Genomic DNA, 24,708 nt, shown 5'->3' with positions numbered 1-24,708 from the left:
AATAAGTTGTTCCGCAACCTTCCCTATTCTCTTGGTGGTGGCCTTGCCTTCGTATGAATTAAACATTGATTCTTGCGCATCTCTATTCTGGCTGTTGCTCGACGTTCACTAACTCTTGCGTGTCCGTGTCCGCGCGTGCGTGTGCGCGTGCGTGTGTGTGTGCGTGCGTGCGGAGGCGGCGCTCCTTCAAGCAGCAGCAGCAGCAGCGGCAGGAGGGGAACGCGGCCGGACGAGGAGCAGCCGGGGACGCCCAGTCAGGACAAACAGCGAGCGGTGCGGCGGTGGCAGCGCGTGTCAACGGCGCGGCATCATCCGGACGACCGTGTTTTCATCCCACGCGCTTTCAGAACCAGGTGTGCGTCAGTTACATTAGTGGCAGCGCAGACACAGTCGTGTGTTGTCGCCGGCGGAGGCTCGGCGCACCCCGCCCGTCCAGCTAACTAGCGGATGATGCCTCGCTCCCATCGGCCCGGTTAGCTAGTCGTTGCCCCTCGGTGACTAGCGGTAACTAGCTGTTTGTTGGCTGTTTGCGTTAATCCGGTGGCTGGATTGAGTTTGCGGAGCGAGCGAGTGGCCTGAGCTCCTTATGTGTGTTGAGTTGCGGCTTAGTGCCAGTGTTATTAGCTAGCTTACCCAGCATAGCTAGCCTAGCGGGACTGCGGCTGCTTCTGAGCTCCACCAAGTTGCTCGTCGTGAGTTGGTCCAGTTAGTCGCGCTGTTATAACGCTAATATAAGAGAATGCTGGGCGTGAACGCCACACGTGGAGGCCCGTGGGTGGTCCCGTTACTGCAGCATGTCCTAACCCGAATCTGTGTTGTCACATTTCCATCATGTCATGGTTTATTTTGATCCGTTGCGGACGATGATGATTTTTTTTTAAGCAATCGTCCAAACTGACCATTCTGATGCTTTTCCTATTCTATGACGCTGTTGTCCCTGACAGCCGGTCCTCACCATGACAGCGGAAGAAACCATAAACGTGAAGGAGGTGGAGATCATCAAGGTGATCCTGGACTTCCTCAACGCCAGGAAGCTGCACATCAGCATGCTGGCCCTGGAGAAGGAGAGCGGCGTCATTAATGGCCTCTACTCCGACGACATGCTCTTCCTCAGGTGGCTGTGATGTCGTCTCAGGTTGCTCGCTAGTGGAAGCAGCTGTTGCACCCAGAAGTTTAGTGTTTCTCATAGTGTAACTCTGCACTCGTGAGCTGGATCCCTCAGGGTGTTGTCTGTCATTTGTTGTTAAATATGAGGAAACCATTTCGGCCATTAAAGTGGTTTAATTAAAAATTAACTGTATCTGTTTCAGGCAACTGGTCCTTGATGGGCAGTGGGACGAGGTCTTGCAGTTCATTCAGCCCTTGGAGTGTATGGATAAGTTTGACAGAAAAAGGTGTGCTCACTCTCTCAGTCACTACTTTTTATATTCAATAATGTCATGAGTGCTGAAGTTGCCTCTGTCTGTGTCACGCCGTCAGGTTCCGTTACATCATCCTCAAGCAGAAGTTTTTGGAGGCTCTGTGTGTGAATAACGCCATGTCTGCAGAAGATGAACCGCAGAATGTAAGTCTGAACGCTATCTCTCTAATGGGGCTTCTGTTCATCCTGGTGAGCAGATTTTGTAACAGTCCTGCTTTGTCCTCCCACTGACTGTCACTGGTTGTCATGGCAGTACACGCTCAAACCCAGAGACAAGAGACGCAAACACGTGGATTACTGAAGTAGTTATAAGCTGCACCTCTATATGTTTTTTTAAAATAAATCCATACCATAGGTGGATGAAGCAGGTTGTGTGTGCGTGTGGCGTCTGCATGCGAGGAGCCTCATGGCTGTTGGCCACGCTGCGGTCAAGGATTTACATGGATTAACCCTTTGACATGTGCCTCTGAAACCAAGTGATTTTTAATTCCTAGGGTTCTTGCTGCCTTCCTAGGGTTCATTCTATACACACTTCATACTGTATATGCACAAATGCACATTTGTTGTTCAGACCTGTTTCTCTCGTCTCTGGTAAATCTCCTCTTTTAGACCTTAGCCTGCTCAGTGGCACACTGTGGCTGTGGACACGCAGCTTGTGACTCTGCGCCAGGGCCATCGTATCCTATTAACTGGATTAGATCGGACATCTGTGCACATTGTGTGTTAGCTTGCACGCTCCCTGCTCGTTGTGTGCGCACCGCCCATGGGTGTGTGTTTGTTGGGGTGTGTATTCAGGATGGTGCACAGCAACATTTTAGGATTGAATACATACCGCTAATATGTTTATCTGGATCACTTGGCATCTTGTGCATGTGTGCTTTAGAGATGTTGCCAGAGATACAAGTCTTTCGAAAAGTACTGTGTTTTGTTGCTTGTGCTGCAATCCAGGAAATGTCTCCCACCTTTTTCAGTTGGAGTTCACAATGCAAGAAGCAGTCAAGTGCCTCCATGCCCTGGAAGAGTTCTGTCCCTCTAAGGACGACTACAGCAAACTATGTCTGCTCCTCACCCTGCCTCGTCTCACGAACCACGCCGAGTTCAAGGCAAGGAAGTAGACAAATGTTTTAATAGTAGTAGCATTTTTGCTCACTTGGGTATCTACATGTGTCCTAATGTGGATCCCTCAGGACTGGAATCCTAGCACTGCCAGAGTGCAGTGTTTTGAGGAGGCCTGCACCATGGTGGCTGAGTTTATCCCTGCAGACAGGAAGCTGAGTGAAGCAGGCTTCAAAGCCAGCAGGGATCGACTCTTCCAGCTGCTCCTCAAGGGAGTCCTCTACGAGTGCTGCGTGGAGTTCTGTCAGGTATTAAAACATAAATGATGTTGTTTGAGCTCTAAAAGTAGCTGAAGGGCCTGTTTTGTAGTTTTGTGAAGTTCTTTTTCCAATGGTTTCTACAGAGCAAGGCGACGGGCGAGGAGATCACGGAGAGCGAGGTCCTCCTGGGGGTCGACATGCTGTGCGGTAACGGCTGCGACGACCTGGACCTGTCGCTGCTCTCCTGGATGCAGAACCTCTCTCACAGCGTCTTCTCCTGCGCCTTCGAACAGAAGCAGCTCAACATCCACGTGGACCGCTTGGTCAAGCCTGCCAAGGCGGGCTACTCCGACCTCCTGACGCCGCTCATAAGCAAACTGTCTCCGTACCCCTCCTCCCCCCTGCGCCGCCCCCAGTCCGCAGACACCTACATGTCGCGCTCTTTGAACCCGGCGCTGGACGGGCTGTCCTACGGGCTGTCCGGCCAGGACAAGAGAGCGAGCGGTGGGGAGATAGTGCCGGGTAAAGGCGTCTCGCCTATGTCCCATTCCTTCGCCAACTTCCATTATCCTGGAACAGCAGGTCAGAGCCTGAGCAGGAGTCTGATGATGGAGAGCTCCGACTGCCACAGCATCTTTGAGGAATCTCCTGAAACGTGAGGATGCTTTGACACCTTTGTGTTATGGCATTTATCATGTGATTAGGAATGCGTTCTTTATGCGTTTGCTTTATTGTGCTTTCTGTAAAGGTCGCGGACGGACACACCTGTGGATAAGATGATGAGTTCAGTTGGGGCCCAGAACACGCGTCCTGTCTCAGCTCCGGGCGAGGACGCACCATCAGGAGGCTCTACCGACAAGAATGAAGTAAGAGTTTGCTTCTTGTGTTCATCTGTTGTATATCACACAAGAACAAGTCATCCATTTTTTTGTTGTCTTCATTTTTTGACAGACGTCTTGCGTGATAATCTACATAGAAGTAGTTGTTTTGTGTTTAAATCATCCTTCTGCTGTGTCAAGGCAGACTTACACCTTTGTGCCATGTCTGATGTCCATCACTCACCTTAACATCAGCAAGATCATCATTATAAAGTTTTTCACAATAACGATGTGTTGTTTTTCTGAATAAACTTATCGTGGACACATTTAACACTGGAGGAGGAGGAACAGTTTAAAACATTTGAAGGGGGAAAAAAGCCCAGGTGGATGTGATATGAGTTCAGCGCCGCCACAGCTTGAGATATTGCCCCCCCTCCCAAACATATTAGTTCCCATCAGATTGTAAAGCTAGGAAGCAGAGAACAGAGAGGGGAAGTGACCTGTCCTCACCTCTCAGTGTCCTTCCTCCTGTAGTCCCTGAACTGACACTGGATCAGGGTTCACATGGTCACAATGCTTTCTTTGAACAGTCTTCAGGAGTTAACAGTGGCCTCCATAATGCTTTACTGTGTGTTGTTGATGTGATTTGTTGATTAAATGAAAAAGCATTTAAATAAAATGACACATGTGCAATTAATTACCATAATATAAAATATGCTCTTTACGTTTTCCAATCCTCAGCTTCGTGACTCCACAGAGAAGTACGAGGAGTTTTACCGCCAGCGCTTGCGCGTGCAGCAGCACCTGGAGCAGAAGCAGCAGCAGAGGCAGATGTACCAGCAGATGCTCCTGGAGGGAGGCGTTCAGCAGGAGCCCCCGGCCAGTGACATGCAGCACAGCCTCACAGAGAAGTTCCTTAACAGGTAGGATGCGTTTTAAAAAAGCCCCCTGTCAAGCTGGCATAGGACGTGAGCCTGTTATTTACAATGAGGCTTTAAATGGAGCCCTATAATAGAGCAGCTGCTGCACGAGAGGCAGTAATGACGGGTCCCATGTGTTTTTGCTGGACATAACTAACACCTCCCCCAAAAGCTGCTGAATCCACACTGCAGCGTCACAGGGGACCTTCTTCTGTGTGTTACTACTATACACAGCAGTATTTTCAGAAATGTTTGGCAAATGACACGTCCTCATTTTTTTTAGTTTTGCTATGCTACCACACGATCACACCTGATTTCAGTGTTACAAATATTATAGTTTTGTTTGCTTTCTTTTTGCAAGACAAAGGCTCTTTTGATTTGTCCCCTGAGGTTTCCTCCCAGTCTGCCCTCTTCCCTACCTCCCAGTCTGTGTAACCCCTGCATTATTCACAAGGGGAGCTGTGCATAATGACCTCATTACTACAGTTTTCTTTGTCTTGTACTGTGATAGATTCTGTTTCAACTCAGCCAATGTTCGGGGCCTGTTCTTCTCTATGAAAGTCGAGCTAATGTGTATTTGTGGAAGGTAATTTGTGTGCATTTGTGTGTTTCTCAGGTCGATCCAGAAGCTGGAGGAGCTCAATGTGGGCATGGAGAATTTAGGGGAGGAGGTGAAGTCTCTGGCCCAGCAGTGTAATGGCAACGGAAACGCCCCCGTCTCTGAGGACAATAACAACCCTCCTTCTGAGACGCCCGAGCCCAGCCGAGCCCGGGGGGGAGGGGTGCTCAGCAGCACCCCCCAACGCACCATAGGGGGCCGCGCTGTCCAACCTCCAAATGAGTCCCCCGTTGTCTCTCAGAGGTAGGGGTGTAGGGGTTTCTAATGTCTTTGCAGTGTGTTCTAATATTTAGTGTTGTTGAAATGATGCATGTTGTGTTTTGCTTTTGGGTGACAGCGGGCAGAAGCACAAGGGAGGTCAACAAGGTGACTCTCCAGGCTCTTTATCCAGAAGTAAAGAGGTATGAAAGGAGCATGTTAATGCATTAATACAGAGTTATGTTACCCAGCATACCATGCTGCATCAGTATCACGTTGAACTTGATCACATTTCCTCTTGTTTTCATCATAGCACAGGATAATACAGCGTAATGCTAATTTAACTAAGCAGACTACAACTGTTTCCTCTGAGCAGCAAAGATGTCACGCTGGCTACGCAACAGCGCAGATTTTCCCGGGATCAAAAATAATTATACTACTAATCTGTGTGTTGATGTGTTTCACATGCGCTTTTTCAGGGTGACAAGCCAAAAAGCCTGTTTGTGCCAGTTCACAGTTTGGAGGACACTCAGGCCATTCGTGCTGTTGCCTTCCATCCTTCTGGAGCGCTGTACGCTGTGGGCTCCAACTCCAAAACCCTACGCGTGTGTGCTTATCCTGAAACACTGGACACGAGGTAGGCTATTGGCTGCTGTTATGGCAGCATCATTTATATGGCTCAGCATGTGATTGATGTGTAGGAATTTCTCCTTTTTTATACGTGTATGATAAAATGTTCTTAATGTCTCCTAATTAATTTTTTTTACCCGTCGTCAGCGTTTCAAGTCCAACGAAGCAGCCGGTCGTCCGCTTCAAGAGGAACAAACACCACAAAGGCTCCATCTACTGCGTTGCCTGGAGCCACTGTGGGCAGCTGCTGGCTACAGGCTCCAATGACAAATATGTCAAAGTCTTACCTTTCAGTGCAGAGACGTGCAATGCCACAGGCGAGTGTGTGGTGACGGCTACATGTTAACGGTCCCGTTTGTTCATGTCGGCACAGTCTCATTTTTGTGTGTGCTTCCTGTTTTTTAGGTCCAGACCTGGAGTTCAGCATGCATGATGGCACCATCAGAGACCTTGCCTTCATGGAGGGCCCAGAAAGCGGAGGGGCCATTCTGATCAGTGCCGGTGCAGGCGACTGTAACATCTATACCACCGACTGCCAGAGGGGACAGGGCCTGCACGCCCTCAGCGGACACACAGGTAGCTGACCGTGCCATCATCCACCTCACTCCTAAACACGCTAAATTGTATGATGAAATGATTTCTCTGTGGTTTGTTTAGGTCACATTCTGTCTCTGTACACGTGGGGAGGCTGGATGATCGCCTCGGGCTCCCAAGACAAAACGGTGCGATTCTGGGACCTGAGAGTGCCCAGCTGTGTCCGAGTAGTGGGAACCGCTTTCCATGGGTCGGGTACGTTTCACCTTCATTAGGATAAATGATATTTTTTTTATTTTACATTATTTTATTTCTATTAATTTTACATTTACCTGAGGTTCACCTCGCTCCTTTTCCTTCACAGGTAGTCCCGTCGCCTCGGTAGCAGTCGACCCTAGCGGTCGTCTCCTAGCAACAGGGCAGGAAGACAGCGGGTGCATGCTGTACGACATCCGAGGAGGACGCATCGTTCAGGTGTATCGGCCGCACTCGAGCGACGTCCGATCTGTCAGGTTTTCCCCTGGTGCACACTATCTGCTCACCGGCTCCTATGACACTAAGGTCATGGTCACCAACCTCCAGGGTTCGTCTACCAAGCACACCTTAGTCTAGTATTACTTTCTGTGTCCCCAATGTTAACATAAAGCAGTACTAAGTAATAGAGTAATAGCATAAGTGAGATGTGTTTCCTGTCTGTTTTCAGGCGATCTGACCAAACAGTTGCCTCTGACCGTTGTGGGAGAGCACGGGGACAAAGTAATCCAGTGTCGATGGCACACACAAGACCTGTCCTTCCTCTCGTCTTCTGCCGACCGCACCGTCACACTCTGGACGCATAACCCGTAACACACACACACACACACACACACAACACAACCATCAGTGGCTGTAATGTAAACCACATGTTCCCCTAAAACTAAACTACTCCCTCTTCACCGCCAACACTCACACCCCGGTGAGCCTTTCCCTCCGGCCAGTAGGAAAACAAATGGATAAAAACCATGAGAGTGAGATTGTGAAAGCACACATTGCATTTCCATTTTGTGTTTTGTCATATTTAGAGTTGAAACAACAGGACATCACTGGGTCACGTTTTTCGTTCCTCAAGGACACAAGTCAATTGCTTCATGTCTATTTCACTGAGGAATGTTTGAGTTAGTCATTACAGAGATCTTTGTTAATGACGGTGCCTTCCTTCAGTCTAAAGGTTTCCATGAGGAAAATGAGAGATCTAAAGCTCAAGCTAATGATCAGATTTTATTACATTCCTTCTTCTTTTGCATATCATTTATCTTACAGCTGTTGTAATGCTGCTGTCATTTGGGATTACAAGTTGAGATAATGGTGTAAAGTGTAATTTTCCAGTGTGTCAGTGACCCTTTGCTGTTCAGAAGCTGAACCTGTTTCTACTTCCCACTGGGATGTAGTGATGTCTAATCTTTACTGTACCCACTGCATTCTTACAACTCAATATGTAAACTAGCTTACGCGTTTTATTTCAAACCAGTGTTTTTCCGCTGAAGCTGTTAAGTGTCTTGCTATGGCTTGCTTGCTGAAGGATTATTATGTCAGCATCAAAGGGAAATACACATTTATTCAGTTCATCACTGTATCTCTTGGTGTTCAAAAGCTTTGATTTAACTACTGCTGTACAGTTTAGCAACAGTAGGTGGCAGGTTTTGCCCATAACAAGGATCTAACCATATGCACAATGATATGTGAATGGAAGCACGGGTGTCTATTTATTTGGATCCAGTATTTGAGGCATATGTATTGTATTCTTTCTTGTATTTTACATCTGCACTTTTTTTTAACAATGTCTTCTAAAATTGATTTACTCACAAAGATGCATATTTAAGTTTTTATGTTAATGTATAGTTGATATTATTTTAACAAATAAGGCCAAACTAATACGTACATAAATGTATTTATTTTACTTGAGTTCATGTACATACAGTTTTTAGTATTATTTGGAAATGTTAGTGGCGCTTGTATTGAGCCTTTCTAATTCTTTTTAAAAGTGACTTAAATTAATTGAAGCTAACTGTTTGCTGGTACGTTCAATAAAGTGTCTTTTACACAAGCTTCGTTTTGCTTTAGAGTTTAAAATCTACATGAAAGAGGCTTTATTCCCACGACCTCACTCATTAGTACAAAAGGGGATAATAGCTGTACACAATTCATTATTTTATCAAACCAAAATCGCTCATGTTAGCTTTCTTCTTTTAGAAGCAAGTAGCTCAAAATACAAAAACAATCAAAGAGTGCTGTCCCTCTATGTTCACTGTCCACCTACTGCATGTGTCCTCCTAGTAGCTGGATGGCAGTGAATCACAATCATTGAAAGTACAACAAATACAATCATAGCTGCAGCTGTGTATCGAAAAATACACAACGAATGAAATTAATAGAGTCATTAAAAACCCTGAAGAGAAGAAAACGCTTTTGTCCCTGATACTGAGAGTTTGCTGGTGTTGAGTGAGTTCCTGTTAATTTGAGATTCTATACAACACTGACAGTGCTTTGTCCTGTCCAAAGGAAGGCCACTGGTCAGTCCCAGCGCTGCCTCACACCTTTATGACGAGAACGATTGTCCTTCTTCTGCTCAGTTCAGTTGGAGCTAGGCCTGGCTGTAGTGTTTGCTGTCGAAGGCAGGGTAACGCGCTGCTCGTCCATTCGCTTGGCCTGAGAGCGCATGATGAGGCTGAAGAAGTCCTCATCGGGCACAGTGGGCCCACGGACGGGGGGAGGGGGAGGGGCGCAGCGCTGATCATCCAAACGGGACCCCTGCACAAAAGACATAAAGACCACGTATTAGTGTTTTATTGCCTCTCATTTCCATTAACTCATATTCGATTTCCTTAAAACACAGAATATTTGGTCTCATTAGGCACCTGGCACTTGACAAGCATGTCAAAAAAGTCATCATCAGGCTCAGCGCTGTCAGCGTTGGCCATCAGGTGGCTGAGCACGGCCTGGTTGCTGTTTTGATTAAGCCGGAGACCGGGCAGGCTTCCCCCTGCAGATGACGACTCCTCTACCCGTCGGCTTTGTGCTCCTGAGACGTTGGCGGACTCTGACACGGCTGAGAAAGAATTAAAGTGCCACAAGACAAACATGGTAAGATTTACAGTGGAAGTAAAAGCGATTAGTTGGTAATATTCACACTATGGCTATGAATGTATGGACTCACATTTCCTGATGGCTCTGGGAGGTGATTCTGGGCCCCTGTTTAACGATAACCTGCTGCCCTTATCTTGTATTGAACACCGCTGGTCATCCATCCGGTTGCTTTGGAAACGACTGAGAAGGTCAAAGAAGCCCTCATCTCCAAACATGTCGGGACTGAGACGCTGATAAAGAAAATCATCAAGATGATAAATGCAAAACAGAGCAAGAACTTGTTGGACGATAGTTGTAGGAGAATAAATCAAAGCAGTGTGTGTGATTATCAGCTGTATACCTTCTGAGGCCCCTGTGATGGCGTCTGGCTAGTGTCCAAGGTGTTGCTGGTGTCCTGGAGGACCTTGCTGGAGCCACCAGCCTTGTACTTTTTCCCACGCAGGCGGCTGACAAAGAACAGCTTGGAAGAGCTCTTAGCCAGTGAGGGTTTGGGCGGTTTGTTCAGGATGTCACTGTTCCACTTCTGACCCTATGACACATGGAGAGATTGGTTATCACAACAAGGAGAGGAAAAGGACAAGAAAGACACGAGATAATGAATGGTCAAATTGAGTTTGTTAGTGGAAACATCTAGACAAAATCCTTTACATCACTCTTCCACATCCTGAAGCGTGATGTAGAAAGAGAAGTCAATGAACTTTAGAACTGTTCTCACATTCATCTTGTCAGGAGTGAGTTTCATCAGCTCCAGGTTCTCCATGCTGTGCCTTCTGCTCATCCTGGGTCTTGCTCCTAAACCAAATGAACAGTGTTAGCTGTTTTAAAACACACTACTAAGGACACAAGTGAAGGGTCCATTTGTTCGATTCTATGTTTTTACCATGCAGGTTATAGTCTATGTCCTTGTTCTCTGATAAGGTGGAGTTATTTGTGCTGTAGCTCAGACCCAGAACCATTTGGAGATCAGACACATTCATACGAGCGGTCAGCTCCCCACTCCTGTCACCAGTCTAAAAACCAAAAAGCACATCGGTAGCGTTTACATTAGCACTACATGACAGTCATGTGTTTAAGCACAATTTCAACATTGATTCACACTGATGTACCTCTTTGCAGATCTCCAGATGTTTCTCAGCAAAGTGCATGGCCTGGTCATGGTTCCCCAGTGCAGTGTAAGCATTTCCCAGACTCCAGCATGCACGGCCCTCCCCGATCCTGCAGCAAGAACATTTGGAACCATGTACAGAGCATGAGCACAGTGCCCTTATGTGCATAAAGTATAAAAACACAAGTTGTGGGTACCTGTCATTCAGGTCCTGCGCTATGATGAGGTGTTTGAGGTGGTAGTCTATGGCTCTCTCATAGTCCTGGAGGAGCGTGTAGGTGTTGCCCAGACTGTAGCAAGCCTGGGCCTCCACAGCTCGATCCTTCAGCTGCCTCGCCAGCTGCAGCGTCCTCCTGACAAACACAGACAAAGGGGCGTCGCCGTTGACTCTGGCTTCATATATCTTAAAACCACCTTTTCAGAACAGCATATAATGTCACATATGGTGGTAGTTTCACATGACTGTAGTGGAAATGCATTGTTAAATATATACGTTAAATAACAACCTAGTCCTCACCACAGGAATGCATTTGCATGCAGTATTTCTCTATATAGAAATCTAAGATAAAGCTATATAATTACTTGTAATGCTCAGCTGCCACTTCAAACTCCCCCAAAAAGATATAGGCATTCCCGAGGTTGCAGTACGCCCGTCTCTCAGCCGAACGGTCACCAAACTCTTTAGCTATGAGCAAGCGCTGAAAAAAAGCAGACTGCATTAATCCTCTGAATACATTGACAGCTGTTTAATCACTGACATACGTTCATATACACACCTGTTCATGAGAAGTTACAGCCTTGCGAAAGTTTCCCAACAAGTACTGCGTGTTGCCAAGGTTACCGTAAGTTCGACCCTGGGCGGCGCGATCTCCAAGGTCCTTCACTATCTCTAGGTTTGCCCTGAAAAGGTTAAAGAGCAGCTAGTAAAAGGTGTGATCGAATGACAGCACTGTATCTAATACTGTCTAACAAGTGAATCACTGACTCATAGAACTCCGCTGCCTTCCTCAAAGCCATCATGACCTCTTCTGGGAAATCTCCAGGCTCTGCTCCGCTCCAGCAGACACTTTTGCCTTTGGCATGGTACACGTTCCCAAAGTTATACAGAGCTCGCGCCTGTCCCACCTATAGCAACACACGCTCATGATCAGCACATCAGTGCTAAGATTCTCGACTCTGTACATGTCGTTTGAGCATGCTGCTTCCCCACCTTGTCATTAATGTCCCTAGCGATGTCCAAGTGCCTTTGACAGCAAACCACAGCCTCGTCAAACCGCCCAATCACTTTTAACGTGTTCCCAAGGTTTCCACTGGCTTTGGCTTCTCCTACTAGGTCACCTATTGTCCTACAAAATGTTCAGTGTATTAATAATAAAACTGTGATTTGCAAGCAGAGTGAAGTGTGGAGGAAAGATTTAGGAGTTGCTGAAGGTCCAACCTGGTCAAGGTGAGGTCATGCCGGTGAAACTCCAGAGCCTTGACGTAGTCATGCAGGTGAAAGTAGGCATTGCCAAGCTGACTGTATATGGCACTGAGCACCTGCAGGTCCTCTGTGCCCACCTGAATAGCAGCTTCAAAGAAGGAGACGCCTGCTCTGTAGTCACCCACCTTACAGAGCCGCTCACCCTCCAACGCCAGCTCCAGGCAGGACACCTCCATCCTAGAGCAGACAGAAGCAGAGTCAGCCCATCAGGATCTAATCCGCTGTATGTAGTGCCCGAACCGAACAAGAGTTACCCAGCCCAATAAATGTTAATGCATGTAAATCCAGTAATGAAGTAAAACAGAGTTACTCTGGCTGTGTCCTAGAGCCAACTGAACAGACCTCTTTCTAAGGCTTTCACAAAGAATGTTATTTAGCCACTTCCTTCCACCCCTGAACAATGGCTCAGACTGGGCTTGGTTTATTCTAGTCTCACATCCTCAAAGTAAAATAAAGTAAAGTGTGCTCACTTCACAGTTAAACAAAGCAAACAGCAGGCAAAAAAGTCACAATGTTCATTATTCTACTGTATAGAACAAGCATTTCCTTCTAAACCTTCTAATGTCAAAGTTTATGGAGTTACATGTGACGTTAGAGCATTACCAAAGCAAAAGAACAGACAATGGCTGGTGGCTTATCTGCAGATGGATTATTTTTAGATTAAGTAGCAACAACTCTTACGTAGTATGCTAACTTTCAGGAAACTGTATTGTTGGGAGCTTTATTCAAACACTATTCAGTATAATAATCCCAAGCTTTCCTGTGGTACACAACCGTGACGTTATCTGGAAGCACTGATTACTGGTTTCCTGCGATGAGGTGACAGCTGACACAGTTTACACACAGTGCTACCAACATAACTCAAGAAACGACAGACTAGATGGTTGATCAGACAGCTTGGGCACGTTTAAGAACAAAGGCAGACGTGGCATCTCCTGGATTGTGTATAAAGCTCATCTAATCACTGACTTAGGTCTTAAATTAGAACAGCCTACATTTTGTTCACTGCCACACAAAAGCACAGAGTTTGATATTGCATAGCAGCTGTGGCAACCTCCGTCCTACCTGGCGGCTTTTCCTGTCCTACAACAACAGCACATGGAGCATCTGAGAGGCATCTACATAGGTTTCCAAATGAAAAAAACTTCCAGGCTGCAGCTCTTTCTTAGAAGCATGGAGAAATCGGCTCAATGCAACTTAGTAGACAATTAAAGAAAAAAGCGAAGAAGATCTCATCTTGTTCACCTGACGTTTAAAGAAAGAACCCCCCCGAAAAAAGTTGATCTATGATACCACTGGTCCACTGACGTCACAGAAGGTTTAGCATCACAGATAGGAATACGTTCAAGGAGACGAGTGTGATATTGTCACAGTATTAACTTCCAAAGCATGGCAGAAAGGCAACTACTCCATCAGCATTTTCTCTGCTAATCTGCTTGTCTTTCTCTCAAGCACTCTCCTCTGACCTGGTCACCCGAGATTACAGCTGTAGACTGGCAGATTAAAGTGCTGCTGAGGGCTAAGTAGCTTTCTTAGACGTGTCAGACACAAGCAGGATTTGTAGTGTAGTAGAATGAAGTCAATTCATTGTGGGTGGGGGGGGCATCGTTGTTCTATTAACCTCCAATGGAAAGAAAGGACTTCTACCAAGCAGATGCCTACTCTATCCAAATAAGACAAACATGTAGCGAGCAACAAAGGCAGCCATGATGAATATTTCAGGGTTCGTTAAATATTGAAGCCATCTGCCACAGATCCTTCTGTGTTGGGCAGAACATACCTGCTGTCACAGCTCTTTACCTGCATATGCAGAGGCACCTGGCTGATGCCTTTTGAGTTAACATACAGCATGCAGACAAAACACCCAAAAAAGGACCTTTAGTCTAGTAAGTATTACATTTATTAGAAATATCAAGGAGCTTCTTTTTCCAAACACAATAAAAATTTTAACAACAAAAGCACACTTCCTACAGTGTAACAATACTTGTGTTGAGGCGGAAGCGATTCCTACCTGTAGCGAACATGAAAGGACTGCTCCTCAGCTCGCGTGCTAACCACTGAGCCACTGGTATCCATTGAAGTGCATAATATGAGGGAAAATCCCAGTTTCGTTCCCAAAAAAATGGTTGCGTTTAAGAACAAGCCGGAAAAACAAAAGAAAATCTCAAAGAAAGTTGGGAAAGAGGCGGCGATCCAGTCAAAAAGTCAACCAATGTGGTGAAGTGTACGACTTCGCCGCCGTTGAAGTAAAGGAAAGCTCACGAGTGTCAGACAGAGCTGCTGAGTCCTGAGCGTCAGGCCACACAGCTGTGTTCCTACACTGTGTGCGCTCTGCGTCACTGCCCCTCAGTCTTTCGTCAGCAGCCCTCTGTGAAGAGAACACAAGATGCTGCATGTGAAGCCTCATTCTGGCCGCACGGTGCCATGGCAACACCAACCAAACAGCAGCGTGCACAATGCAGGCAGGGACTGACAGAGCAGGGCGGATGGATGGATGGAAGGATGGATGGATGGGCTCAACGCATGAAAGCCGCCAATCTAAGACGGTGAGTCAGTTGATCCCGGCTTGGAGATGTGCGTATGTGCGCTAAAACTGATACAAGGTGAGACCGCTATGGATGCCCCAGGTTCCAAAAGCCATGCAAGCAGAGCGGATTTGTGAAGAAATGGCCACAAAATAGAACAAAAAGTAAAAAGAATGTACAAACCTATTATATATATATATATATTTGCAACTACCACAAAGAAAAGGACAGCAACAAGCAGCCTGCACAGATAAGACAAGCAAAGGACTGCGTCCCCTGTTACACTATTACTTCATTCCTCCATGAGATCATACTAACCACACCCACTGTCCCCCAAGCTTAACCCACAGCCCCCCTTAGAAAGCACAAAGTGGGAAATGCTTTTTTGGTTTCAAACTCATACATACATACTTTACGTTTATTGTCTCTGTGTAGGTAAATGCTTTAAATATTTTGGACAGCATGATTTGACTAGACAACAACACATTCACACAAATGTAATTACCAGTAATACATTAACATACATACATACATAACTAGACTAAAATAGGTATTTGTGAAAATTGAGAGTCATATTATGGTTTTATTCAGCCGTTTCCTTCTAGGAATCGTGAATAATCATGAATTAAAGGTCGGGGTTTGGTCTTTAGTCTATGTAGTACATGTTGCTGCACATCAATATGATGACTAATTGAAATGTGCCAGTATTTGTGCAACCTTTTCCACCACTGTATGCCAGCTGGGTGTGTTCTCAAGAGACTGGCCCGGTTCACCAAGTTGCAGTGTGCAGGAACATACTGTAATTGTAACACAGAGGGTGACGAGTACCCAAAGATATAACAACAGAAAAAAAGGTTGCTTGTTTATGACAGTTTCCCAAGTAGTCATCACTGAGTATGTGATTTCACCATGAACCAGGAGCATTTCAGCTCATTGATGCACTAACAGTCTATGAGTGGTCAATTTAAATATAGACACACAACAGTCCACCATGACTTAGCCAAATCCCACACCAAAACAATAGAGAGAAGCTACTAAGTACTGATATACTCACCGATAAGTCCTCTGCACTGGAAAAGGAAATCTGGAAAGCCTGCAAAGAAAATGATGACCATGAATAACTTTGTTAAAAAACAATTTTTTATATTTCAGCTATGCCACCCTACTGTGGACAGTTAGCTGGTATATTACTCTATGGGGTTGGAGTGAAGTTATGTGTATCCAGTGAACACAGTATGTGAGGATCAATAACAAAAACACATGGATTACAAACACATACTTAACATACTGTATATATATACATTTATTTTACTGCAGTTGGAAAAGTATTTAGCAAAGTATACATCCCATTGTGTATCCCATTCTGAAGGTTTACGTGATCACAGTGAGTTACAGTATCTTAAAATGTATTCATAAAATGGGTCAAAGTCATGTATGACAAAATATGTATGCTGTGTATTATCACATTTAATACATTTGCGGGTAATGTTAAAGAACTAACTTTGATCAGTAGCGACCTCGTATCCTGATGATTAATATCCTGGAAAGTATAAAATCCATTCATACAGATTTTGATTTTCAGATTTTCAGGAATAACGCTTGGTCAATGAACGGAATGTAAACACTACATTTTCACAATGGGCTCCGATGTCAGGGGTCTGTGATAATTATTATTTATAATAATAATATTAATGTATTATTAATTAAAACAGAAGAGACATAGCAGGGAACAGTGAACGCGCCTCTCTACTTATAGTAGAGCGTTTAGCTAAGTTAGCATGTTAGCTGCTAAACTTACGTTAGACGATCCAGTTCGAACAATGGTGACTTCTCCTCTTCTTTTTTACTTTTTCATAGGAGTACAAACATTGTATGGCTTCAGAAAAGAACTAGACGAATTACAGACGTAGTGTAGAATGTTAACACCGAAGTTTAACTTTTGTTAAACTTCGATGTAATTTTGTAGAGAAGGATAAAAAACCCGACGGGCTATAGTGGAGTATGTGTTTTCGCCAACCAGCCAATCCGAGGACGCCTTTCAAAGATGGCCACGCCCCACCTAACAGTCATTGGACCAATAGATTTGAATGAAAAGGAGCTGACGTATTGTAATAAGTTAGCTGTCACTTTCAAAAAGTTATTTTTCCTGCACTATGAGAACTTCTGATCCCAAAGATTCAAAATCTGTAAAAATACTCTCGGTTTCTGATTACTAGATGTAAAATCTTTTCACAAACTATCGTTAACTGAGTTTATTAGTCTTTTTAAATCCCCCCCATCGTTACTAAGCAACCAGACTCCTGCACGCGGCTAGGTCGGCTCCAGACGTTCAGCGCGGCTGTGTACATTATTTATGATGCTTCAGAAACTAAAGCTGGTCGAGAAACCACATGTCAAGAAGGAAAGACACAGAAATGCTGCATTTAGCTTCAAGCTGATGTCAGGAGCAAAAGCATTACTGCGTCTCGGATCAATTTAAAACCATATTAAAACGGAGTGAGGAGTCGTATCCACAGTAAGTTACCATCATCACTTAAATGCAGCTACATAAAACTGCTTATAACAGAAACTGTTAAATGCTTCAGTGAACTGTCTCCTAAGGTCACAGATCTTTCTCATCGCACCTGTGATACCTGTAAGGGGAAGGAACATTAAACACAGTGAGGAGTCACATTAAGTAACTGCATTCACTCAAATACTGTACAGAACACTGTACAGTAACTCAGCTTCGTTTATTGTTGCATAATAATCTGATTGCATGGTTTCTATAACAAGAATAAGAATTACAAATTAGCCTTTTTCTTGTATAGATTCTCATCACTTTATAATTGAAATATAATCATTTAAAATGTTTTGTTCTGTGTGGGTAAATTCAGGACAACAGTGGTGCAGTGTGATGGCACATTTATGGCTCACTTGTCAATTAATAACAACCTAAAGAACTTAGACTATCCATAAGTATTTCCTCATTTATCTAACAAATAAAATGCAACATTTTAACTATTCATTCGGTTTTGCTGTATGTCATACACACAATGTATGACATACAGTATGTTTTTAATAAATGATGACCTAGCACATTTTGATCTAATGTTGTCACTTCTCGACTTGTGTTACTAAGCGATGGACGCATGCTCTATCTCAAAACACAGGCAAAGAGTGACAGAATAATAATAGCGTTCACTCATATTTACTGCCTTCTTTGTAGAAAGCGTTCATGGACAGAGAACCAGAGGGGTCAGATGAGGATGTGCAGGAAGAGAACAGGTCCACTGTGCTGTGGGAGAAGTCTTTTCAGCAAAGCATCTTTGTCGATTTAAGCGAGGACGAAAGTCTCCACTTCAGCGATTTAGAAGGTTCTTTAAATTTACATCTATCCCAGGCAGAATCTGCTGCATCAGAGGGTAGCATTCATCTGAGTGGTAAGTCCTAAACCAGCTAATACCAATGTCTATTTGTTTATTTAGTGTTAGAAACTGTAATGATTAAATGAAGTAGATAAACTGAACAGAACAAACTAACCTAAAGTGAGTTGTAAAAAATGATTTCTCGTTCCTGTTCCTCAAAAGCAGGGAGTGCAGAGCTATCACCCTTGGATGATGACACATCCTCTGAGTGTAGCGTTATTGGCAGTCAGAGTGACAGGGCGGTAGAAAAGAGGAGCAAGAGCAGCAGAGTGCAGGTGTCAGCCCAAAGACCAAATACCACACAAGAGGATCTGCCTAACAATGGAGACTCAGGGCAAAACACGAGCGATGAAGATCAGGAAGATCTACCTTTTGACGATGACCTTGGATGCTTGTACTTCAACCAGACAGTTCTCTCTGAGGGCAGCAGGAGCTCCAATGGAAGAGAAACTGTTCACGGAAGTCCTAATGTTCTACAACAGAGCTCCCCTCTTCTACAACAGATAGAAAATAAGTTTATCAAAAGCTTGGAGTTTGTTGAAGACGATGACGCCAAACCAACAACTCTGTTGAAGGAGGATGCAAACTCTTGTGGTGCTTCCAAGCCAAATAAAGTTCCATCATCTAATCTAGTGGACATAAACCACGTGTTACTCCGACACTTCTCCCAGGAGGAGTTGCTTCAGTCAGGTAGGCTGATTGAGGCAGAGACCCTGCCAGAGTTGTCCCTGCTGGAAAGCGTGGATGACACTGTTTTCAGTCTGGCCCAAACGCGCAAAAGCACAGCAAAGGACAGTAACCGCTCAGAGAGTCACACTCGTAATTCTAAAATCAGCCAGAGTCTCTGCTCGGGCGTGACGGAGGAAAAGAAGAATGATGCATCGAAGAGTTCAAGTTCAGATGAGGAAACGCGAAGCAACATGGATTATGCCTCTGTAAGCGCAGACTCAAACAAGAGCAGCGAGGATAACGGTGATGTCGATGGAAGGAAGGCTGACGATGCTGGTCAGGCTTCAGTCCCATTTGTGCGCACCAAGTCCTTCAGTGAGATAAAATATGGCCAAGGTCAAGTCCATTACCCGCTGCCCGACTTCTCTAAGGTTGCCCCAAAGGTTAAAATCCCCAAAGCTCCCAGTGCAGCGGCCAGACCCGCTCCCCAGAGCCCCAGCTTTATACACAGGACCCAGTCTTCTCCTGGTATGTTGGACGTGATCAGCAGAGTCCTGGAGGATTCAGTCCTGCCACCAGAGCCTTACGTCTTCAAGCATGAGGACAAACAGAGTTCTCCAGCACTGGTGCATCACCTGCAGGTGCAAAGGGTGCTCCACATACACCTACTGGTTCCCTGGTTTGCTTTTGCCCAAATCTTTATTCTCATGCAAGTGTTTTATCCAACATTTAACGTTTCTCCTTTCTGTAGACTGAATATGACAAATTATTAACCAGATATGCTGAAGCAGAAAACCTTATTGATCAAATGAGGTTAGGAACTAATGTAAGTATTTTTTTACATATAAGCCAGACAACCAGAGGAGTTAAAATTAATTAATAATTTTTAAACTTTTTTATAGGCTCACACCTGCTCAGAAACGATGCTGAATTCAAATACTGAAGATCATCAGGTCCAGCGTAATGATGATGATGATGATGATGATCACAAAAACCTAGTCCAGGAAAGCAGTCTTGGATCGATGGCTTCTCACATTCCCCTATCAGGTACATCTCTGTGGCTGACATTTGATATTTTGACAGATCAGCTCTTTGCTCAGCTACAGTACCTGTATATTACTCAGTGAAGCGTAATTGGTTTCCATAGAGACCAATGGGGTCCGATAACACTATTCAACATTCACACACTGAAAGTCAAAACTCTTAATACATATACAGTAAGCAAATATCAAGGTTACAGCAATGAGGTCGTTTGTAACAGGGTTAATTTAAGTTTTACTTTATGTTCAGAAGGTTTTGTTGAAAAGGGAACAACAGCACCTCAGAGCGACCTTAAGCAGGTGAGCAGGGCCTCACTTATCCAGAGTGAGGAGCATCCCAGTGATGGGGAAAAGATGACTGCTGAGCTGAGTGACATCATCAGCCAGTTCACACAGAAAGTAAGACGTGCCAGCCTGACGTCAAACTACCTACAAATAAAAGATGCAAATATAATATGTTTTCAAATTCCTGCCACGCAGGTGAATGAATTTAAGTTAAGCGTAAGCAACATGCTGGGGAGCACAGGAGAGCAACAAATGGTAAGAACCGCTGACTCGTTCAAGTCAAGTCATTTCTCTGCGTGCACTGATGTCATTGTGTCTGTTGTCAGATGTTGAGGAGTATGATGGAGGCTCAGGACCAGCTGGAGAGGAAATACAGGAGTAAGAAGGATGAGCACAGAGCTCTGGAGATGCAGAACTACATGGGCCTGTCCAGAAACACTGGCACCTTCGACCCAAACAGGTTAAGCAGCTGTGTGAACGCATCAGTATCATGTCAGTACCATGTGCTGTATGTGTGTTTGTATCCGCACGTGCGCAGGCTGGTGGAGGGAGAAATATTCAGAATAGGGATGCACCTCGAAGACATAAAGGAGATGATAGAGAAAAATGTGCGTGAGCAGATTTCCTCCTCCAACGAGACGCTGCAGCCGGAGCCGAGTCCCCTCTGCGTGTCCCCTCCACCGTCCCTGCACGAGGTACGACAGACCAACCGTTCCCTCGTCTCCATCCATGTCAGACCTCTTCTGTGGAGAAATGCTGGTGATCTGAGTGCGTTTTGCGTTTCAGGGGCCAAGAGTGATTTTTTCTGCAGCGAGTTGTGAGATGGGGACGCACAATAAAGTAAAAGGAGGTGAAGAAGAAGAGAAGGCAACCATTGTGGCTCGTGGTGACGGTGGATTAGAGCGAAGCAGCGAGCTCATATCATCTGACTCTTTACTAAAACACACTGTGTGGAACAGTTGCTCCTCATGGTAATTAAAGAGACCAACAGACACTGAAACACTCTTGTGACTCAAAATATAGTATAATTTATAATAAAACAAAGTAACACAGTAATTATTATAAACTACGGTTGCTAATATTCGATTGTCGCAAATTTTTAGCAGCTGATGTTGTGAATGCTGCTTCTCAGCCTTCCTGTGAGGAGATCATGTTTCGTCAGGTGTGGTGCTGGTGTTAGGTTCCACCATGCAGAGGGAACAGAGTGTTTGGGTCCACATTATGTGAACAAGGTTCTTCTCTCTGTCGTTTTTAAGGAACCCCACAGAGGTCTCTGGAAGATCTGAGGATGGGGAGGGAACTGAAGAGGAGGACAGCTCTTTCCTGTCAAAGGGACTAGATCACAGTAACATCTTAGCATATCTGAGTGGATCTGGGTCAACTTCATTACAGAGGGACTGGACACCTGACAGGTCAGTCTATGCATAGGAAGCATCTACTAGCATGCTAATGCTCCCTCTCATTTTAACCCCCCACTTTCTTACAGACCTGACAGCATTTGTAAGTAATTAACCCTAAATACCTCGGTGTTGCAGTAGCTGTAGCTTCCTGGATGGAGTCTTGAACCCAGAAGAAGAATGTATGAGTCTGGGTGTGGAAGCATCCAAATCCTGTGCTACACCCAGAGACTCAGACGCCCACTGCCCCTTAGAACCTCCTCTCTCAGCCTCATCTGTAAGTCCACTGTAGTGTGTAGTGTGCAGTAGTGCTGTATACAGTAACTGGATAGGATGCATTTTATTATAACTAGTGTTGTATTTCCTGGGTTGCAGAGGATTGTGAGCCCAGAGACAGACAGCGGATTTGGGAGCTCGTATTTAAATCAATCAGGGTCTGGTCCATTTCAGCCAACCCACCTCACAGAAAGGTAAAAATCTGCATCATCTCCCTCCTCCACAGTCACTCTGCCTGCACATGGGTGCTGGTAGGATAATTGAAGTTGGATGTGTCCGTCTACAGTGGTTTACGAAGCTCAGACAGTGAGGGCTCGTCCTCCAACCTGCAGACAGCCATCCATTCAGTCTCTTTGACCAGCCAGCAGTGGGCTGCGGTCCCAAATCAGTGTGGTGGAGCAGTGGCAGTGGAGGGTTGGGTGGAGGGTACTGCTATCAGGCCTTCAGAGAGGCTGCAGGGTGAGCAAATCCGCTTCATAAAGAAGTTTCTCTCTCATTTAGCTTCATCATATCATCAATATTGAAATGATCAATTCTTCTATGCAGCTGATAAAACAGGATCTGATTCCATCCAGCCCACACCAGTCCACCACCACGTATCTACACCCTTCATCAGAACCACCATGGACACAGGAACGGGGCACAACCAGTCCCCTTGCTCTTGTAATAGGTCAGTAGGCAACGGGTTTGAGGAACCAGAGTGTGTGGCCTGTTGCTGAATGTCTGTGTTTGTGTGTGTTTAGTGAGGCTATCCTGGCCCTGCAGTCTGAGGTGTCAAGGCTAAAGAAGGACCTGGAAGAAGGTTTAGTCCAGCTGCCTCACCTCGCTCAGAAGATGGATTACCTGACCTCTAAATACAAGCAGGGTCGTCAGGAGCGCAGGTCTAAACCCAGACCCAGGATCCATCAGAAATCCTTGTCTAACAGGTGGAGATCTGGGGACATCAGTAGAAAAGACGCATGATTATATACGTGTGACATTTGTATTACCATATGGTTACACTTGTCTTCCCTATTTCTAGTCCAGCAAAACTAGACGACTGGATTTCCTCAGATATGGAAGCCAGCAAGAGCAAAGGTACTAATAGACAAACGTCACTCCTCATTTCCTCTCTTTCTTTCAGTCATCAGCTCTTCAAGTAGATGACCTTTTTATGATTTTGATCCTCGCCAGTTACAGACAGTGATGACACAGCAGAATCTGAAATCACGCTGCAGTTCCACAGTTCACCAGCAGGGAGCAGTAGAGGCAGAGCTACGTTGGAGTCTGTGCCCCATCAGACACTGCGGTCCCACAGAGGTCAGAATAACAGCTGTGTCTCACGTCACATTCATGCTTTTTGTTCATATTTAGACACTTATATATGCGAATTGATGTGTGCTTCTCCTCCTGACAGAGGAGTCGATGAAAACTTATAGCTTTACCAGCTTCAGTTTAAAAAGGGGCAAAGAGTTTTCAGACCACAGTGACAGACCACAGAGTAAGTGTCTGGGTTTAGTGAGGGATTTAAAAAACAAAAGAAATAAAAGCCAGAGTTATACATATTTGCTGTGTATTGTGTATATACTGTACACCCTGTGGATTCTGTGTCAGCTGCCTTCATGGAGAGGTGGTCTCCACTTTCCACTGCATCGCTCCAGAAGCCGCTCCTCCAGGTCAACTATGGGTCCTCCAGCAGTCTCCCTGCCAGGTAACACAGATAGACATACAGTTATTAACTTATATGTATCATTCTGCTAAAGTGGAACCATTCCTCACCTCAGCTACAAAGTGAGGGAGCCGCCGCAGCAGCCCATGCTTGACCAGCGGAAACGATCGACCCAGTCGGACACAGCTCTGCTGCCCAGCGACGTGTACTTCCAGCAGACGTCGACCCGCGCCTCAGCGCCCGCGAAGACCGGCGGCAGGACCACGCGTTGGAGAGGGAGCAAGGTCAGGCGTCCGTCTTCAGGCGCGACTGCCGAATGGGTTGTTTTGAGCATTTTATTCGCCGCTGTTTTCTAGGACGACGACGTGAACGGGACTCTGGACCGGGCCATCGAGGTGGCCCGCAGCATGAAGAGGACGACTGATCGGATGGCCAAAAGACTGTCAGCTGACCTAGCCAGAGCTCAAGTCCACAGAAAACTGCACCACGGGAAACACCATGCACCGTAACACACAGCACTGACCAGCTGATACAGCACTGAGACAGCTGTGATTACGATGCCTGATTTTTATAACATCCGTTGCATTATGTACAAAACCTTCCAGGATCTTGGTTTAAACTGAGTAATATATAACCACAACCTATAATTTAATCTTACTCAATAAATTAACAGACCTTATCTTTTCATAATGCCCCATTTTCATAGTTTGTATAAATTCTCTCACTCCTTATTATCCAACAGCACACAGCAGCCACAGGGTGAGGCGATAAAGTTCAATCTATGAAATTCAATCAGTCTAGGTTAAATCGTCAATATTGTGTTTCAGGAAAAAGTCCCTGTGCTTTTACTTTGCGAGTATCAACTTTTGTGCTTTTAGCTAATGTCCTCATTTGTCCCTCGCTGCTGGCCTGTGGCCGCTGGAGACAGAGTGTCTTCTTACTGTGTTTTTGTTTGTGCCTCTGTTACATAGCCTGTCGCTGCCAGTCATTTTCTGTTGTGATGATTGGAAGTCCTTTGTTGTTCTAAGGCGGCGAGAAATATTTCCGAAACACGTGGTGATGTGAAGAACGGAAAATGAAAATATATAAAAATGAAATTATATAATATATAATATGAAATATATAATGTGAAAATATATAATAAAATATGGTTGCTATTTGAGTTTATTCTACACCATTACTTTGAATGAATGGATGGATGGATGGATGGATGGATGGATGGATGGATGGATGCATGGATGGATGGATGGATGGATGGATGGATGGATGGATGGATGGATGGATGGATGGATGGA

At 45.2% G+C, this 24,708-nt stretch overlaps 3 protein-coding genes across 11 annotated transcripts; 2 read left to right on the top strand and 1 right to left on the bottom strand.

Moving 5' to 3' along the window:
- Window positions 1-956: 956 nt before the first annotated feature.
- Window positions 957-8,538, top strand: wdr47a (WD repeat domain 47a). The gene is made up of 16 exons (XM_029132813.2): window positions 957-1,114; window positions 1,311-1,394; window positions 1,480-1,564; window positions 2,392-2,523; window positions 2,608-2,784; window positions 2,880-3,391; window positions 3,485-3,602; window positions 4,296-4,477; window positions 5,091-5,336; window positions 5,431-5,494; window positions 5,771-5,928; window positions 6,069-6,238; window positions 6,327-6,497; window positions 6,579-6,710; window positions 6,820-7,038; window positions 7,159-8,538. Exons 1-16 carry the CDS (start codon window positions 957-959, stop codon window positions 7,299-7,301), a joined length of 2,751 nt encoding a protein of 916 aa, XP_028988646.1. The 3' UTR covers window positions 7,302-8,538.
- gpsm2 (G protein signaling modulator 2) lies at window positions 8,367-16,706 on the bottom strand. Of its 5 annotated transcripts, XM_055503594.1 has the most exons (17): window positions 16,490-16,706; window positions 16,193-16,231; window positions 15,746-15,784; window positions 14,178-14,534; window positions 12,122-12,343; window positions 11,894-12,029; window positions 11,669-11,808; window positions 11,460-11,583; window positions 11,266-11,381; window positions 10,881-11,036; window positions 10,685-10,793; window positions 10,459-10,588; window positions 10,294-10,370; window positions 9,919-10,107; window positions 9,649-9,808; window positions 9,350-9,540; window positions 8,367-9,242 (listed from the first exon to the last, which is right to left on the bottom strand). In XM_055503594.1, the coding sequence occupies exons 4-17, from the start codon at window positions 14,240-14,242 to the stop codon at window positions 9,066-9,068; spliced, it is 1,992 nt and encodes a 663-aa protein (XP_055359569.1). In that variant the 5' UTR covers window positions 14,243-14,534; window positions 15,746-15,784; window positions 16,193-16,231; window positions 16,490-16,706; the 3' UTR covers window positions 8,367-9,065. The 5 variants fall into 5 exon arrangements, with proteins under 5 accessions (XP_055359569.1, XP_055359571.1, XP_028988649.1 ...); XM_055503596.1 differs by lacking the exon at window positions 14,178-14,534; XM_029132816.3 differs by lacking the exon at window positions 16,193-16,231.
- A 123-nt stretch (window positions 16,707-16,829) lies between these two features.
- LOC114845047 (protein AKNAD1-like) lies at window positions 16,830-24,569 on the top strand. 5 transcript variants are annotated; one of them, XM_055503589.1, is made up of 22 exons: window positions 16,830-17,206; window positions 17,900-18,113; window positions 18,264-19,408; window positions 19,519-19,593; window positions 19,670-19,814; window positions 20,058-20,206; window positions 20,288-20,347; window positions 20,419-20,552; window positions 20,631-20,787; window positions 20,879-21,063; window positions 21,349-21,504; window positions 21,628-21,766; window positions 21,865-21,959; window positions 22,052-22,224; window positions 22,312-22,435; window positions 22,509-22,691; window positions 22,787-22,842; window positions 22,939-23,064; window positions 23,162-23,245; window positions 23,359-23,455; window positions 23,529-23,697; window positions 23,770-24,569. In XM_055503589.1, the coding sequence occupies exons 2-22, from the start codon at window positions 17,909-17,911 to the stop codon at window positions 23,920-23,922; spliced, it is 3,810 nt and encodes a 1,269-aa protein (XP_055359564.1). In that variant the 5' UTR covers window positions 16,830-17,206; window positions 17,900-17,908; the 3' UTR covers window positions 23,923-24,569. The 5 variants fall into 5 exon arrangements, with proteins under 5 accessions (XP_055359564.1, XP_055359566.1, XP_055359565.1 ...); XM_055503591.1 differs by having other exon boundaries at window positions 18,261-19,408; window positions 20,061-20,206; XM_055503590.1 differs by having other exon boundaries at window positions 18,261-19,408; window positions 21,631-21,766.
- Window positions 24,570-24,708: the final 139 nt, after the last annotated feature.

Source organism: Betta splendens, chromosome 17 (genome assembly GCF_900634795.4).
Source record: "Betta splendens chromosome 17, fBetSpl5.4, whole genome shotgun sequence".
Classification (NCBI taxonomy): domain Eukaryota; kingdom Metazoa; phylum Chordata; class Actinopteri; order Anabantiformes; family Osphronemidae; genus Betta; species Betta splendens.
This window is presented reverse-complemented; position numbering and strand designations above follow the sequence as displayed.

Bases quoted from the DNA above. Each gene is read 5' to 3' on its own strand.
- gpsm2 (XM_055503594.1), bottom strand. From the start codon at position 14,242: ATGGATACCAGTGGCTCAGTGGTTAGCACGCGAGCTGAGGAGCAGTCC. The intron at 11,584-11,668 runs GTCAGTGATTCA...TAACCTTTTCAG, and splicing joins AAGGCAGCGGAGTTCTATGA to GGCAAACCTAGAGATAGTGA. The intron at 10,371-10,458 runs GTAAAAACATAG...CATTTGGTTTAG, and splicing joins CATAGACTATAACCTGCATG to GAGCAAGACCCAGGATGAGC.
- LOC114845047 (XM_029132808.3), top strand. From the start codon at position 17,909: ATGGACAGAGAACCAGAGGGGTCAGATGAGGATGTGCAGGAAGAGAAC. The intron at 20,348-20,418 runs GTAAGAACCGCT...GTCTGTTGTCAG, and splicing joins GCACAGGAGAGCAACAAATG to ATGTTGAGGAGTATGATGGA. The intron at 23,456-23,528 runs GTAACACAGATA...TCCTCACCTCAG, and splicing joins TCCAGCAGTCTCCCTGCCAG to CTACAAAGTGAGGGAGCCGC.
- wdr47a (XM_029132813.2), top strand. From the start codon at position 957: ATGACAGCGGAAGAAACCATAAACGTGAAGGAGGTGGAGATCATCAAG. The intron at 3,603-4,295 runs GTAAGAGTTTGC...TCCAATCCTCAG, and splicing joins GCTCTACCGACAAGAATGAA to CTTCGTGACTCCACAGAGAA. The intron at 6,498-6,578 runs GTAGCTGACCGT...TGGTTTGTTTAG, and splicing joins CGCCCTCAGCGGACACACAG to GTCACATTCTGTCTCTGTAC.